Raw genomic sequence first — 16740 nt, forward strand, 5'->3', positions numbered from 1 at the left:
TGTGTCCGTCATGAACTACACCACATACTCGGAATACTTAACAACTGGATGGACATCACGATCGTCATAGGACTGGACTACGAACATTTTCCAATCATGAAAGGTTTTAATACGATCTGTGGCTCTTTATATTACAAAACTAGTTAAATAGGGCTACTTGCGTAAGTCACTTTTTTTAAGTAAACCTCCACGATGCGTTTCGAGGATTTTCACCCATATCGCAGTCATGTGAAGAAGCTTCATCATGTTAAAGGTATATCATGTATGTGTTTTCTATATATTTGTATAATTAATCTATGATCTTCCTGTACGCAGCTTACTGGAACGACTTTCAAGCTCAAAAATGGCTCTGAGCACTGTGGAACTTAACATCTGAGGTCATAAGTCCCCTAGAACTTAGAACTACTGAAACCTAACTAACCTAAGGACATCACACACATCCATGCCCGAGGCAGGATTCGAACCTGCGACCGTAGCAGTCGCGCGTTTCCAGACTGAAGCGCCTAGAGCCGCTCGGCCACAACGCCCGGCAACTTTCAAATGCTTTTGTTATTTTCTATAACGCAAGATTCAGTGTCACATGCTGGATAACAATTAACATTTAACCATCTCGTTAGGAATAGAAACAAAGCAGACTGCTGGCTGCAGCTAAGAAAAGTACACATGTAAACAACTGGATCCACCTGAAGATGAGATTGAAAGCTCTTGAAACGCGTCGTCCTGGTATAATAAGAAACTGACTTACGCAAATGAACGTTTTTAAGTTGTCTTATAATCGACAGGGAGCTTATTATGTCTGATACGTAACATTAATATTCAGCAGTGATATCGAGCACATAATGGGTGCTTTATGTCCTAAATTTTAAGTCTGATGCCCTCCTACAAATTCGAAGGCTAGTAGTATGTCAAGGTACATCACGTTGGCGAAAGTGTGGCAGAATGCCTATAGGCAAGTAATATTTAGTTCATCCGTAGAAGTCAGTGGATTTAAAGAGGCAGTCTATAGCTGACAATCTGAAGTGCTTGTGAAGGAGGAGATAACCGAGTGCCCAAAACGACCATACGAATGTTCTGCTTTAACACTGCCAGGTTTTGAGACGTCTTTGGTAACAGATCGAAGGCTAACATGCTCTTGAGGGATCTGAAAGGATTCAAGACTCAAATGGAAGAATTACAATTTCTGGGACAGGAAAATCTCACCTGAACACGTTCAGAAGAAAAACAGATGAGCCTGTGGGCAAATGTCTCCACAAGAAGGACGACCTTAGTAGCGTTATGACTGAAAAACATACTCAGCTCGTCATCTGTTATTCTCACAACAAATATGCAAGACGCAGTCTATACATGATACTTCGGTTGTAATGTGTAATACCACATTATCCTATAAGATCGCGCACAGCGTTGAGACTAAAAAACGAATGCAAGAAGGAACTGGACGCTATAGTCGCGTTAATGTGCTAGAATTAGCAACCTGATTCACAACACTGGCAATGCATTTTCGTCCAAAAAAAAATAGTTCAAATGGCTCTGAGCACTATGGGACTTAACTGCTGAGGTCATCAGTCCCCTAGAACTTAGAACTACTTAAACCTAACTAACCTAAGGACATCACACACGTCCATGCCTGAAGCAGGATTCGAACCTGCGACTGTAGCTGTCACGCGATTCCTAACTATAGCTCCTAGAACCGCTCGGCCACTCTTATACGTCCAAACTTCTGCGAAATATGTATAAGTGTATTTACCACTTACGGCAGCAGTTGTGCATTCATATTGTACTTAACGATTCAGTAGTATGTACAGGGAGATTGAAAGAGTTTTTACACTAAGCTTAGGTTGTGTACCAAGACCGTTCCTTTTTAACTAACGTGAAGTACTCTCGAATAGTAACTGTATTTAATTAATTTTGTAATATAAACAGCCACAGATCGTATTAAATCCCTTCACGCTCCGAAAATGTTCGCTATCCAATCCTGTGATAATCGTGATGTCCATCCAGATTTAACTATTCCGAGTCGACAGAATGGAGTTACAAGTAACTAACTATTTAAGGTAAAAGTAAGATCATTTCATTACTACGCAGAAATGAAACACATGAAAACAAAAGTTGTAGGATGATAGTACTAGAACACTTTGTCCTGACTAAATGTACTAAACAAAAATTTTAATCACAGAGACATAGGAGACGACCAAAAATGCTCTCGTTCGAAGGTAACACTAATTCCTTGCCTACATGTCGATGCTTGTACAGGGCGAATCACCTAAAACTTGGGCCGCAGATATTACGGAAATGAGATGTGCTATTGATGTGCGGTTTTCACAGAATGAATTTGAAGCCAGAGTTTCGTATTGTTAGCCAATATACAGATTGTATTAATACCTAGGAAGTGTGATTTTCTGTGCAAACATACTTTTATAAATAGAACAATGCCTATTGACATTAACAAACTAAATGTAGGGTAAATCAGAATGTCAGTGGTGTTTGTTGCAGGATTCTAGAACGTGTTAACGAAATATCGTATTCTGAAAAGTTCCCACACCGACAGTTGTATAATACCTGTGGTAGCACACACTAAAGAACAACACCAGTACACACACTCGTTATGTGGATTCTGACCAGCAACGAGACAACTAACCATCACAGACTGTGTTCAAAATGACCACTAGCAGCGGCAATACACGCTTCCAGCCTGGTATGGAACTGCTGAAGCACATGTGCTAGCATTTCAGCGAATATGTGCGAGCAGTCTGCAGTAATACGTCATTGCCGAATCATCGGGTGTAGTTGGTATGTCCTTGTAGTCAGCGTCTTTCAGCTTTCCCCACAGGAAAAAGTCTACAGGTGTCAAATCCGGGGAACGGGCCGGTCAAGGTACAGGTCCTCTGCGTCCAATCCAATTATTTGGAAAAAAGTCGTGAAGACATGCTGTAGTACTGTAGTACTTAGTGCACTATATTGGACAGCGATCATGTTGGTACCACAGTTCCTCCTAATCTGCAGAGGAACGTCTCCTAGCACCCGTGGAAGATGGTCTGTTAGGAGGTTGCAATAATTGTGCGCTTTCAGTGTTCCGTCAACAAAAAACGGGCCTGTGCGCTGATGGTTCACCGTCGCAAACCGCACGTTTGCACTCCATGGAAGCTGACGTTCCAACTCACGAAACCAAAGGGGATTGTCAACAGGACAACAGTGCATGTTCCGACGGTTTACCTGGCCATGATTGGTATGTGTGGCTTCATCACTGGGCAAGATAAATGATATATCTGGAGTATTCCGCCTTAATGTCCGTGTACAGCAGTTAACACGATTCTCGTAATTGTTTCCACGCAGCTGTTGACGGAGGGCGATGTGATCGGGATGAAATCTATGGTTCAAATGGCTCTGAGCACTATGGGACTTAATCTCTGAGGTCACCAGTCCCCTAGAACTTTGAACTAATTAAAACTAACTAACCTAAGGACATCACACACATCCATGTCCGAGGCAGGATTCAGACCTGCGACCGTAGCGGTCGCTCGGTTCCAGACTGTTGCGCCTAGAACCGCTCGGCCACCCCGGCCGCCGGATGAAATCTATGTCGATGGAGAATGCGTAGAACACTTGCCTGACTCGTGTCACTTCCTCGTACGTTTACGCGAGAGCTAAAGTGCGAATCAACTGCAACAACAGCAAGAACATTAATTTCCCCCTCTTCTGCCGCCACTTCTTTCCTACTGTTACGTTGTCAAGCTGTTACACTACCACTTTCACTTAACTGGTTGAGGAGGTTGATAAATACTTGCCGAGATGGTTGACATCTATAGTAATATCTTGGAGCATTCGCCTTACAAAACGAACTGCATTCTTCCTATACTGTGCATGCACCATGAGCATGTCGGTTTTTTCTGCACTCATAAATTCCATCTTTCACTCACGACCTACTGCTTGGGCTGTCACACACAAACGATTAGCAAGTCACAATGCACTCAACGAAAACACAAGCACACAGCAAGAAAACGAAACATCGTACCTACCAACTATGCGGCTTGAATGGTACAAACAAGCGTCGATGAGGAAACTTTTAAAAATACGATATCTCGTAAACGACTCGCATTAAAATCGTGCAACAAACACCACTGACATTACAGTTTACCACATTTTTAGTTTGTTAATGTCAACAGACATTGGTCCATTTAAAAAAGTGCATGTTTGCACAAAAAATACACTTTCCAAATATTATTACTGTCTATTGGCTAACAGTACGAGTCCCTGTCTAACAATACATTCTGTGAAAACCACACATCAATAACATTTCCGGACTATTTCCGATGCAAGGTTCAGGTGATTCACCCAGTGTACTCGCAGCATAGTCGCGCTGGACTGCTTGTACGCTGCAGCAATGCGTTTAAAGAAAAAAAAATTGATTGCCCCCTTATACAGTAGATGCAAAGCCTTAAAGGCAGACGTAATTACAGCTATCTGACATCAGTAACAACTAAACTAACTCATACAAAAGAGGAATAACGATAAGAACACAGTTTGGCTAAGTTTCTTTAGGAGGAATGACGAATACTGGTGTAAGCCTACCTCTTCAATAAAAGAAATAAAAATAGCGTATACTGCGATCTGTTTAAAAGTTATACATAAATTCGAGTACGCTTTGAAATGCGATTGTGGGCAATGGCTGTATGCTGTAACGATTATTTGAAGGAACAAGTAAGACTCTCGTATCGTCACTAACGAAATCAAACTTGTTTCTGATGTCTATGATACTGAAAATCTCGTTGAAAATTATATTACGAGGGTAGAAAACGTAATTTAAAATAAGCTTAAGCAAAAGCAGAACGAGAGGGACAACAAGAAACCAAAACGATAATGACCTCAGTATTAAAAAGGAATATGGCTTTGTCAATAAACGATCATAGGATTGACGTGTAAGAGGTAAAGAAGTGGAACGATGGGCTTCAAGCGGCAGGATCACTTACAGAATCTACAGGCGGCTTTACAACGCCTTCTGAAGAGCCTTTGTTGTAAGTTGGAGAAACGTAATTTTTTTGCTACAAGGGTTTTTTGGACATGTGAATAGCAAAGGTGGCCTCGTCCCTTCATAGAAGTACATCAAAGGCATCATTAAGCTGCTGGTGCCCAAGAACCTGAAGGAGCTCCAGTCCTCTTTCAGCAAGATTTCTTATTCCGTTAAGTTCATTCCCCAGTCCACCCACATCTGCTGTCCCCTTAACCAGCTTCCCAAAAATGAGTTGTGTGGTTTATGTACTGTCAGCAGGGTTTTCAGTCGTTCAAACGGTGTTTGTGCTCAGCTCCCTGTTAAGCTTCTTTTACGCCAGGTAAGGCATTAACCCTGGCCTGCGATGTGTTCCAATACGGCAGTGGTGTGGTCCTGCCGCACAGGGACTCAGAAGGCACCAAGCAGCCCATCATTTACACATCTAAGATGCTTCCTGTGGTACAATTTAAATACACTCCTGGAAATGGAAAAAAGAACACATTGACACCGGTGTGTCAGACCCACCATACTTGCTCCGGATACTGTGAGAGGGCTGTACAAGCAATGATCACACGCACGGCACAGCGGACACACCAGGAACAGCGGTGTTGGCCGTCGAATGGTGCTAGCTGCGCAGCATTTGTGCACCGCCGCCGTCAGTGTCAGCCAGTTTGCCGTGGCATACGGAGCTCCATCGCAGTCTTTAACACTGGTAGCATGCCGCGACAGCGTGGACGTGAACCGTATGTGCAGTTGACGGACTTTGAGCGAGGGCGTATAGTGGGCATGCGGGAGGCCGGGTGGACGTACCGCCGAATTGCTCAACACGTGGGGCGTGAGGTCTCCACAGTACATCGATGTTGTCGCCAGTGGTCGGCGGAAGGTGCACGTGCCCGTCGACCTGGGACCGGACCGCAGCGACGCACGGATGCACGCCAAGACCGTAGGATCCTACGCAGTGTCGTAGGGGACCGCACCGCCACTTCCCAGCAAATTAGGGACACTGTTGCTCCTGGGGTATCGGCGAGGACCATTCGCAACCGTCTCCATGAAGCTGGGCTACGGTCCCGCACACCGTTAGGCCGTCTTCCGCTCACGCCCCAACATCGTGCAGCCCGCCTCCAGTGGTGTCGCGACAGGCGTGAATGGAGGGACGAATGGAGATGTGTCGTCTTCAGCGATGAGAGTCGCTTCTGCCTTGGTGCCAATGATGGTCGTATGCGTGTTTGGCGCCGTGCAGGTGAGCGCCACAATCAGGACTGCATACGACCGAGGCACACAGGGCCAACACCCGGCATCATGGTGTGAGGAGCGATCTCCTACACTGGCCGTACACCTCTGGTGATCGTCGAGGGGACACTGAATAGTGCACCGTACATCCAAACCGTCATCGAACCCATCGTTCTACCATTCCTAGACCGGCAAGGGAACTTGCTGTTCCAACAGGACAATGCACGTCCGCATGTATCCCGCGCCGCCCAACGTGCTCTAGAATGTGTAAGTCAACTACCCTGGCCAGCAAGATCTCCGGATCTGTCCCCCATTGAGCATGTTTGGGACTGGATGAAGCGTCGTCTCACGCGGTCTGCACGTCCAGCACGAACGCTGGTCCAACTGAGGCGCCAGGTGGAAATGGCATGGCAAGCCGTTCCACAGGACTACACCCAGCATCTCTACGATCGTCTCCATGGGAGAATAGCAGCCTGCATTGCTGCGAAAGGTGGATATACACTGTACTAGTGCCGACATTGTGCATGCTCTGTTGCCTGTGTCTATGTGCCTGTGGTTCTGTCAGTGTGATCATGTGATGTATCTGACCCCAGGAATGTGTCAATAAAGTTTCCCCTTCCTAGGACAATGAATTCACCCTGTTCTTATTTCAATTTCCAGGAGTGTATTTGCATGTGGAAAATGGAGCTGGATGTCATTTTCGGTGTTAAAAAGTTTAATCTTTCTTGTATGGAGAAAATTTCTTAGTCATCACCGACCATAAGCCACTGATTTCATTATTCGGCCCTCTTTGTAAGCTACCAGATAGGACTGCCCATCGATTGCAGAGGTAGCCAGTCTTTCTCAGTTTTTATTGCTATGACATTCATTACCAGTCCACCACTCAGCATGCTAATACAGATAGACAGTTGTAGTTGGCATTGGGACCCGATCCGCAGTTCAATCGGCAGGAGGCTCTCGTTTCCACATTGGACGATATGTTTCAGCAGACATTGCAGGATTCTCCTTTGATGATGCGGGATGGCGCGCCGCCATGGACACCGACTAGCTTTTCCAGAAAATCGTCTCAGTAATCGAGATGGGATGGCCCAAGCATGCTCCTCCAAAAACGGATTCGTCGTGGTGTACGTTTTCCTACTTTTCTGTCCACTCAGCTTCCTCTGGGGGGTCCTAAAGCATGCCACGGATGAGAAAAGTTGTCAGTCGTCGTTCCTAAGGCGTTGTGTACTTGCATACTGGAGCTACTGCATGCGCTGCATTGGGATGTGTCTTGTATGAAGGCTTCGGCACGGTGACGTGTCTACTTGACAATCAAAAATGCCGTGTGGCTGGGGCCTCCCGTCGTTGATGTATCATAATACTGAATATCTTGTGCAGCCTTCACACAACCAGGCTGTGCTGCTGTATCAGTTTCCTCCTTGGAACAGGGAGCATACCGACTTTTTCAACCACATGCTTCCCATAAAAGGGTCTTTTTGAGCCGCATGCTACCCCGAAAAGGGTCTACTTTTTTGGGAAGCATGTGGTTGAAAAAATTATCATATGGCATCTAAGGGTGAGGAAATCCCATCTGGGCCGCCTAATGCAAGTCTGTTTATTTGATGCCACTTCAGTGACTTGCACCTCGATGATGATGAAATGCTGATGAGGCCCACACAACACCCAGTCCTCGAGTGGATAAAATCTCTAACCCAGCCAGGAAACCAACACAGGCCTTCTGCATGGCTGTCAGCCATGCTGACCACTCAGCTATGGAGCCAGACAGCCTGTGGTTGTTGCATCGTCCAATTTGCTGCATGTAGCCACATTGTCGTCCATGACATGGACAGCAATTCTTCGTGATTTGTCAATCATTTTTTTTTATCGAGGGCGCCCTCTGGGCCCACGTATCTAATAACGGTCAGTAATTTGTGGTAAAGGAGTTTGAGGATTTTTGAATTCACAACGGTATTCAGCACATGACTACTGCCCCATTTCACCTGGTTTCTAACTCGGTGGTGGAGTGGTTTATGTGGATCTTCTTCAAGACCCGAATGCTGAATTCTGTTTCTGCCTTGTCCCACGACAATGCATTGTCTAGATTCCTAGCCATGTACCAGGTGACGCCGACTTAATGGGAGTAGTCTGGCTCAACGTTTGCATGGGCGCCAGCAACGGGGCCTCATTTTTGTGTTACACCTCGAGTCGCACCCTCTGGAAAGTCATGACTTGGCGTGCTCTCCTCATAGGTCCGTTTTCTGGGCCCAGTCTTTTGGCCAACAGCAGCGGTGGTTTTCAGGGGTAGAGGTGAGCCACAAATGTTGGCATTTGCTTTTGGGTGGATGTTGTTCAGGAGCAGCTGATCTATCATTCAAATCAGTTGCATCCATGACCCATTTGACCTGCGACGCTGCCATCTCCACATCTGCTGGGTGAAAGAGTCAGGCGTGGCGTTTTAGTCGCAGGAAGCTCCCAGTTGTGGCAGCGCACTCGTGTGCTGCCAGTTTCACTATGCCCTCCATTGTCCTACTTTCGCCTGTGGAATAAGTTGCCAGTGGTGATCACTCACACACACTCTTCAGTTTTTCAACGGAGTTTCCATCTGAAACGAAACCATTTTCTGCTATAAGTGGTCTGTTTGTATCGTAAGGATTTAGTATCGCCCCCAGTGGACATACATATGGACACAAATGAGACAGCATGGGTCTCTTGATATAGTAGTGTGGAAAGCTACCACAAATGGCACCCATGGAGCATTCTATTCGCGGAACCACTGAGCCAAGTGTTAACTTACCACTGATGATAGGCAAGGCCAGTCAGCTTTAACACAGAGACTGACTAACACAGATCAGATCTAAAATGCTGTGCTCTTGGTTTCATGTGCTAGTTGTCCTGGTCCTTCTTGCTGGTCACGTTTTGTTCTTTTGTCCATGCCAGCCTCTACACAGTGTTCAAACACTCTGTTCTCACACAGATTGACATTCACATCGAGTTTTTCCTCTTCCAGGGGTTAGCTCCCTGGCTCTGGATAGAGTAACCACCATTGGCTGGAGTAGTGACATTTGTGCTGACAGGATGGTTCCGTGATATTGTCACATCTGTGCAGATACGAAAATAAGTATCCACATTGACATTGCACAGACATATGATGTACCATGAACGGTCAGCACAGTGACCACTGTTGTAGCTTTCTTTGTCATGGCGGCAGACAGAGTTTTGTCCAACGACAACATCTGATAGAGGAGTAACATCATATCATATTTCCTGTTGAGCTGTCCTTCTCCTTATAGCATCACGATCCATGTGTGGAGGTTCTGAGTAAGGACGTTGCCAAATGTCATTCACCATTGTCATATGGGGTCCAGACCTTGGCGTACTGTGTGAGATGCCTTTTGGTACATAACACAATCATCTCTGGTTCACATAGCCGATAATCTGGATAACAGACTGACTCTGAGCACTATGGGACTTAACATCTGTGGCCATCAGTCCCCTAGAACTTAGAACTACTTAAACCTAACTAACCTAAGGACATCACACACATCCATGCCCGAGGCAGATAGCAAAGCCGGCCGGGGTGGCCGAGCGGTTCTAGGCGCTACAGTTTGGAACCGCGCGACCGCTACGGTCGCAGGTTCGAATCCTGCCTCGGGCATGGATGTGTGTGATGTCCTTAGGTTAGTTAGGTTTAAGTAGTTCCAAGTTCTAGGGGACTAATGACCACAGCAGTTGAGTCCCACAGTGCTCAGAAACATTTGAACATTTATAACATCTTTAGGTCACTGACTGTGCCCTGTCTTCGAGGTCTCCGTATGCTACTTTTAAAAAAGATAACGCCAAGGTCATATGTTGGCAGTGATGTCATTACCCGGTTCCATACAGAGGGTGTTGAACTTTTGCCTTGGCCAGTATCCTCTCCAGAAATGTCCCCCACGGAAACTATCTGTTCATAGGTTGCAAAGAGACTGGTACACCACCACTCGACAACCACTATGGTTGATTAACTCTGGCACAGAGTTGAAGCAACATGGAATACCGTACCCATATCTGTAATTAAAGCTCAGTTGCCCTCAGCGCCCATCCTAGTTAGAGCCACTTTTGTTGCCAAAGGCTGCACGGAGGTGGTGGCTCTATGTACTTAAATTCGCAATCTATACATCCACAGATCACTTTCAAATTAATTTCTACAAACTTTTATCACAGAGCTAAGTAAACTTCCATCTTTTGCAACCGCAATTTATTCTTAAGTACCAGACATGTTTTGCCTATTCACGTTAGGCATCTTCAGTGGTCTACAATGCATATAAAATTACTCAATTACACATATTTGATGTGAACGTTGTAGTTTTTTAGATTTTGAACATCAAGTACAAAGAACAGATAACTGGAAGAGACAGACATGGAAATATTATGCCATAATGACAAAACAAAGGGTGTGCTCACTCTACAGGAGGAATATTTCACGCAGAAGGCCATAAATGAAAGAGGACTCGCTCTCGCTCTCTCTCTCTCTCTCTCTCTCTCTCTCGCACACACACAAACACACACACACACACACACACACACACACCACGCCATAATTCAAATATAAATAAAACCTGTCGAATGAAGCAGGACAATGTCCTTAGGTTTTTAATGCATAAAGCGGAGTCAGTAAATCATTATATCCCAGCCAAGTAAATTCTCTGTTAGTTTGTGTTCCTAAAGATACATCTGACACATAGTTAAAGAAATTAACAGCGCTGTCTATTGGTTCTTTGTTGTACTACGAAAGTGACAGCTCCGTTGGTCCTTTGGTCCACGAACAATACGAGACTGGAATAGAATGGAAAACCTATACAGGTACTCAAGGTACCCTTCGCCACACACCGTCAGGTGGCTTGCGGAGTATGGATGTAGATGTAGATGTACTATGCAGTGATTAAGCATCCAAACTACTTAAGCTGAGCAGACGATTTTGGAGAAACTTTAAATTACGATATTTTGGTTTTCGTCATCTGGTTTCGATTAAATAAAAACCTGTATGTTGCCCCCAGCTACCCCATTTCATAATCTAATTCCCTTAGCATCACCTGATTTCATTGGACTATATAATTCTCGTTTTACGTTTGTTGATATTCATCTTTTAACCTTTCTAGACACTACCTCTATGGAATCTCTACTGATCAATTGTGGTATCAGCTGGATGTGGCACACGTGAAGAAAGTAGGGGACACTCCTCTTTCGAACTGAAGCCATTTTCATGGCTAGAGGCGGTGCTACGCGGTATCGGCGCGATCTCTCCTGGTGTAGATCAATGTTCTGTACGCTGTGCTTACATTGATGGAGTTGGTAAGTGTCGTGGTGTGCCAGGAAGACTGAAGTGCATGCAGCGTACCTCTCCGGCGATGGTGGCGCGAGGGTTCTCGAAGACCCAGTGCTCGCAGCGCAGAGTGTCATTGGAGAAGAGGGAGACGGGGCACTCTCCGTCGGGCGCTGCGGTGTCGGTGTCGGTGTCGGTGTCGTTGGCCCGGGCGTAGGCGAAGCAGCGTGCCGGGCGCAGAGCGCCCGCGCGCGTCTCGTGGGGCACCGCGTGCCGCAGCCAGCGTGGCTCCAGCTCCAGCCCCGCGCTGGGCCAGTCCGCCTCGCACCCCGGAACGTGGCATCTGCACACAACTCGCCTCTGGAGACACTGTTTCCCACGTAACACCTTCACAGTCAATCTCACAAGCGCGAATCAAATTATTAATTACTGAAACCTGACAATTGTTTAGGAAGGAAGATTACAGGTTAACGCCCCATCCAAGAATTAACTGATGAAATTCTAAACGATGTTTTTCAGAAAATCATTAAGTGTTTCTCTGCAAATGGGCTCTCATTAAACTTTGACAAAACACAGTATATTCGAGGTTTGTCCGGAAAATACGTATGAAAGTTGAATAATGCCTTTATGTTACAAGATGCAGTCACCGCCAGGTGGAACTAAGGCTGTAATCAATCCCATCAACGCTCAGTTCGAGTCAGAGCACTCTGCGTGAAGGTGGGAGTGTTCGGCAGCTTGTTGACAGTTACCCTTTTTCACCTGCCGTCGGCATGGAGATCTCTCTGATTGAGGAACAGCGCGTCAACCTCAAGTTTCTTGCAAAGCTAGGCAAGAACGGCCGTGAAATTTTTGAGTGTTTGAAACAGGTTTACGGAGACAATTCTCTGAAGGAACCAACCGTGAACAAGTGGTTAAAAAGGTTCCGGGATGGACGAGAAGACCAGTATCAGCTGCAAAGCGATTTAGAAAAGATTGCTGTATGGTGTGTCAGGTGGCAGTTGACGCTAAATAACGAAAAGTGTGAGATGATCCACATGAGTTCCAAAAGAAATCCGTTGGAATTCGATTACTCGATAAATAGTACAATTCTCAAGGCTGTCAATTCAACTATGTACCTGGGTGTTAAAATTACGAACAACTTCAGTTGGAAGGACCACATAGATAATATTGTCGGGAAGGCGAGCCAAAGGTTGCGTTTCATTGGCAGGACACTTAGAAGATGCAACAAGTCCACTAAAGAGACAGCTTACACTACACTCGTTCGTCCTCTGTTAGAATATTGCTGCGCGGTGTGGGATCCTTACCAGGTGGGATTGACGGAGGACATCGAAAGGGTGCAAAAAAGGGCAGCTCGTTTTGTATTATCGCGTTATAGGGGAGAGAGTGTGGCAGATATGATACACGAGTTGGGATGGAAGTCATTACAGCATAGACGTTTTTCGTCGCGGCGAGACCTTTTTACGAAATTTCAGTCACCAACTTTCTCTTCCGAATGCGAAAATATTTTGTTGAGACCAACCTACATAGGTAGGAATGATCATCAAAATAAAATAAGAGAAATCAGAGCTTGAACAGAAAGGTTTAGGTGTTCGTTTTTCCCGCTCGCTGTTCGGGAGTGGAATAGTAGAGAGATAGTATGATTGTGGTTCGATGAACCCTCTGCCAAGCACTTAAATGTGAATTGCAGAGTAGTCATGTAGATGTAGATGTAGAAGTGAACGATGACCCTTGCCCAGGACGCTCGTCGACATCGAGTTCCGATGCAAATGTTGAACGAATTCGGGCTTGTGTTCTGAAAGACCGTAGATTAACAGTCAGAATGATTGCTGACGAGCTGTCAATCCCCAAAACAATCGTTCACGAAATCCTGACACAAAAACTTGAAATGAAGAAATTGTGTGTGAAAATCGTACCGAAGCTCTTGACGCAAGAACAGAAAGCGAAGAGGGTTGAGTGCTGTGAGGATTGGTTGGAAGGAGAGGAACGAGGGGACTTTCTCAACCGAGTCATCACTGGAGACGAGTCCTGATTTTACGAATTCGATGTGGAGCTCAAATCTCAAAGCAAGGAATGGAAATTAGCAGGAGAACCGGGAACAAAAAATTCGCGAAAATCAAGGTCCAATGTGAAGACAATGTTAATTGTTTTCTTTGATTCCAGGGGCATAGTAGATAGTGTCGGAAGTTCCATGCGGCTTTTCGCGGATGATGCTGTAGTATACAGAGAAGTTGCAGCATTAGAAAATTGTAAGGAAATGCAGGAAGATCTGCAGCGGATAGGCACTTGGTGCAGGGAGTGGCAACTGACCCTTAACATAGACAAATGTAATGTATTACGAATACATAGAAAGAAGGATACTTTATTGTATGATTATATGATAGCGGAACAAACACTGTAAAATATCTGGGAGTTACGTGCGGAACGATTTGAAGTGGAATGAAGCGACCAGGTTGAGATTCATTGGGAGAGTCCTTAGAAAATGCAGTCCATCAACAAAGGAGGTGGCTTACAAAACACTCGTTCGACCTACACTTGAGTATTTCTCATCAGTGTGGGATCCGTACCAGATCGGGTTGACGGAGGAGATAGAGAAGATCCAAAGAAGAGCGGCGCGTTTCGTCACAGGGTTATTTGGAAAAAGCGTGATAGCGTTACGGAGACGTTTAACAAACTCAAGTGGTAGACTCTGCAAGAGAGGCGCTCTGCATCGCGGTGTAGCTTGTTCGCCAGGTTTCGAGAGGGTGCGTTTCTGGATGAGGTATCGAATATATTGCTTCCCCCTACTTATACCTCCCGAGGAGATCACGAATGTAAAATTAGAGAGATTAGAGCGCGCACGGAGTCTTTCAGACAGTCATTCTTCCCGCGAACCATACGCGACTGGAACAGGAAAGGGAGGTAATGACAGTGGCACGTAAAGTGCCCTCCGCCACACACCGTTGGGTGGCTTGCGGAGTATAAATGTAGATGTAGATTGTTCACAAGGAATTTGTCCCTCTCGGCTAGAGAGTGAACGGAAATTTTTACGTTGAAGTTCTGACACGTCTCAGAGATCGTGTGGCCCAAGTTCGACCGGAGTTGGCAAAAGGGGGCAGGTAGATACTTCATCACGACAATGTGCCCGCTCACACGTGGCTCGTTGTGCACGAGTTTTTGGCCCGAAGCTCAATCACCGTGACAGACCACCCGCCTTATTCACCCGATTTAGCCCCGTGTGACTTCTTCATGTTCCCGAAATGCAAAATGATGTTTCGTGGGCGGCACTTGGGAGATGTGGAAGCCATCAAGGCTTAAACGACACGGCAACTGAACAACATCACAACTGAAGACTTCAGCAATGTTATCAACAGTGGAAACGGCGTTGGCAGAAGTGTATCGCGTCTCAGGGCGAGTACTTTGAAGGAGACCATATTGTAATACCTGAATAATTGTAAAATAAAGTTATTATTCAACTTTTATACGTATTTTCCGGACAAACCTCGTACAGTTCTACACAGTAAATGGAATGACACTATTAATAAATACGGACTTCGATCAGAAATCGGTAGCTAAGGAAGAATATTCAAAATTTCTATGTGTATGCGTTGATAAGGGGTTGAACTGGAAAAAACACACTGGAGATCTGCTGAAACGTTTGAGTTCAGCTACTTATGCTATTAGGGTCATTGCAAATTTTGGCGATATACATCTCAGTAAATTAGCTTACCACGCCTAATTACATTCTCCGCTTTCTTACGGCATCATATTCTGGGATAACTCATCGTTGAGAAAGAGTGTTCATTGCACCAAAGCGTGTAATCAGAATAATTGCTGGAGCTCATCCAAGATCATCCTGCAGACACTTATTTAAAAAGCTAGGGATCTTCACTGCAGCCTCACATTATATATATATTCACTTATGAAATTTGTTATTAACAATCCGAACGAATTCAAAAGTAATAGCAGTGTACATGGTTACAACACTAGGAGAAATTATGATCTTCACTACTCAAGGTTAAATCTAACTTTGATTCAGAAGGGGGTAAATTATGCTGCCACAAAAGTCTTTGGCCACTTACGTAATAGCATCAAAAGTCTGACAGATAGCCATACAGCATTTAAAAGGAAATTAAAAGCATTTCTGAATGGAAACAGCTTCTACTCATTAGATGAATTTCTGTATGTAGTAAGTGGGTAATTTCCGCAAGAGTCATGTAATACACTCCTGGAAATGGAAAAAAGAACACATTGACACCGGTGTGTCAGACCCACCATACTTGCTCCGGACACTGCGAGAGGGCTGTACAAGCAATGATCACACGCACGGCACAACGGACACACCAGGAACCGCGGTGTTGGCCGTCGAATGGCGCTAGCTGCGCAGCATTTGTGCACCGCCGCCGTCAGTGTCAGCCAGTTTGCCGTGGCCTACGGAGCTCCATCGCAGTCTTTAACACTGGTAGCATGCCGCGACAGCGTGGACGTGAACCGTATGTGCAGTTGACGGACTTTGAGCGAGGGCGTATAGTGGGCATGCGGGAGGCCGGGTGGACGTACCGCCGAATTGCTCAACACGTGGGGCGTGAGGTCTCCACAGTACATCGATGTTGTCGCCAGTGGTCGGCAGAAGGTGCACGTGCCCGTCGACCTGGGACCGGACCGCAGCGACGCACGGATGCACGCCAAGACCGTAGGATCCTACGCAGTGCCGTAGGGGACCGCACCGCCATTTCCCAGCAAATTAGGGACTCTGTTGCTCCTGGGGTATCAGCGAGGACCATTCGCAACCGTCTCCATGAAGCTGGGCTACGGTCCCACACACCGTTAGGCCGTCTTCCGCTCACGCCCCAACATCAAGCAGCCCGCCTCCAGTGGTGTCGCGACAGGCGTGAATGGAGGGACGAATGGAGACGTGTCGTCTTCAGCGATGAGAGTCGCTTCTGCCTTGGTGCCAATGATGGTCGTATGCGTGTTTGACGCCGTGCAGGTGAGCGCCACAATCAGGACTGCATACGACCGAGGCACACAGGGCCAACACCCGGCATCATGCTGTGGGGAGCGATCTCCTACACTGGCCGTACACCTCTGGTGATCGTCGAGGGGACACTGAATAGTGCACGGTACATCCAAACCGTCATCGAACCCATCGTTCTACCATTCCTAGACCGGCAAGGGAACTTGCTGTTCCAACAGGACAATGCACGTCCGCATGTATCCCGTGCCACCCAACGTGCTCTAGAAGGTGTAAATCAACTACCCTGGCCAG

At 46.1% G+C, this 16740-nt stretch overlaps 1 protein-coding gene across 4 annotated transcripts in view; it reads right to left on the bottom strand.

Annotated features, from left to right (window-relative positions):
• Nucleotides 1-16740, bottom strand: part of LOC126299559 (solute carrier family 22 member 5-like) — a 234376-nt gene that overhangs the window by 94352 nt on the left and 123284 nt on the right. For all 4 annotated transcript variants that reach the window (XM_049991555.1, XM_049991554.1, XM_049991556.1 and 1 more), the window contains exon 3: nucleotides 11571-11838. In XM_049991555.1, coding sequence (XP_049847512.1) covers nucleotides 11571-11838 — 268 coding nt within the window. The remainder of the gene's footprint in view (nucleotides 1-11570; nucleotides 11839-16740) is intronic.

The sequence above is a fragment of the Schistocerca gregaria genome, chromosome X (assembly GCF_023897955.1).
Source record: "Schistocerca gregaria isolate iqSchGreg1 chromosome X, iqSchGreg1.2, whole genome shotgun sequence".
Taxonomy (NCBI): Eukaryota; Metazoa; Arthropoda; class Insecta; order Orthoptera; family Acrididae; genus Schistocerca; species Schistocerca gregaria.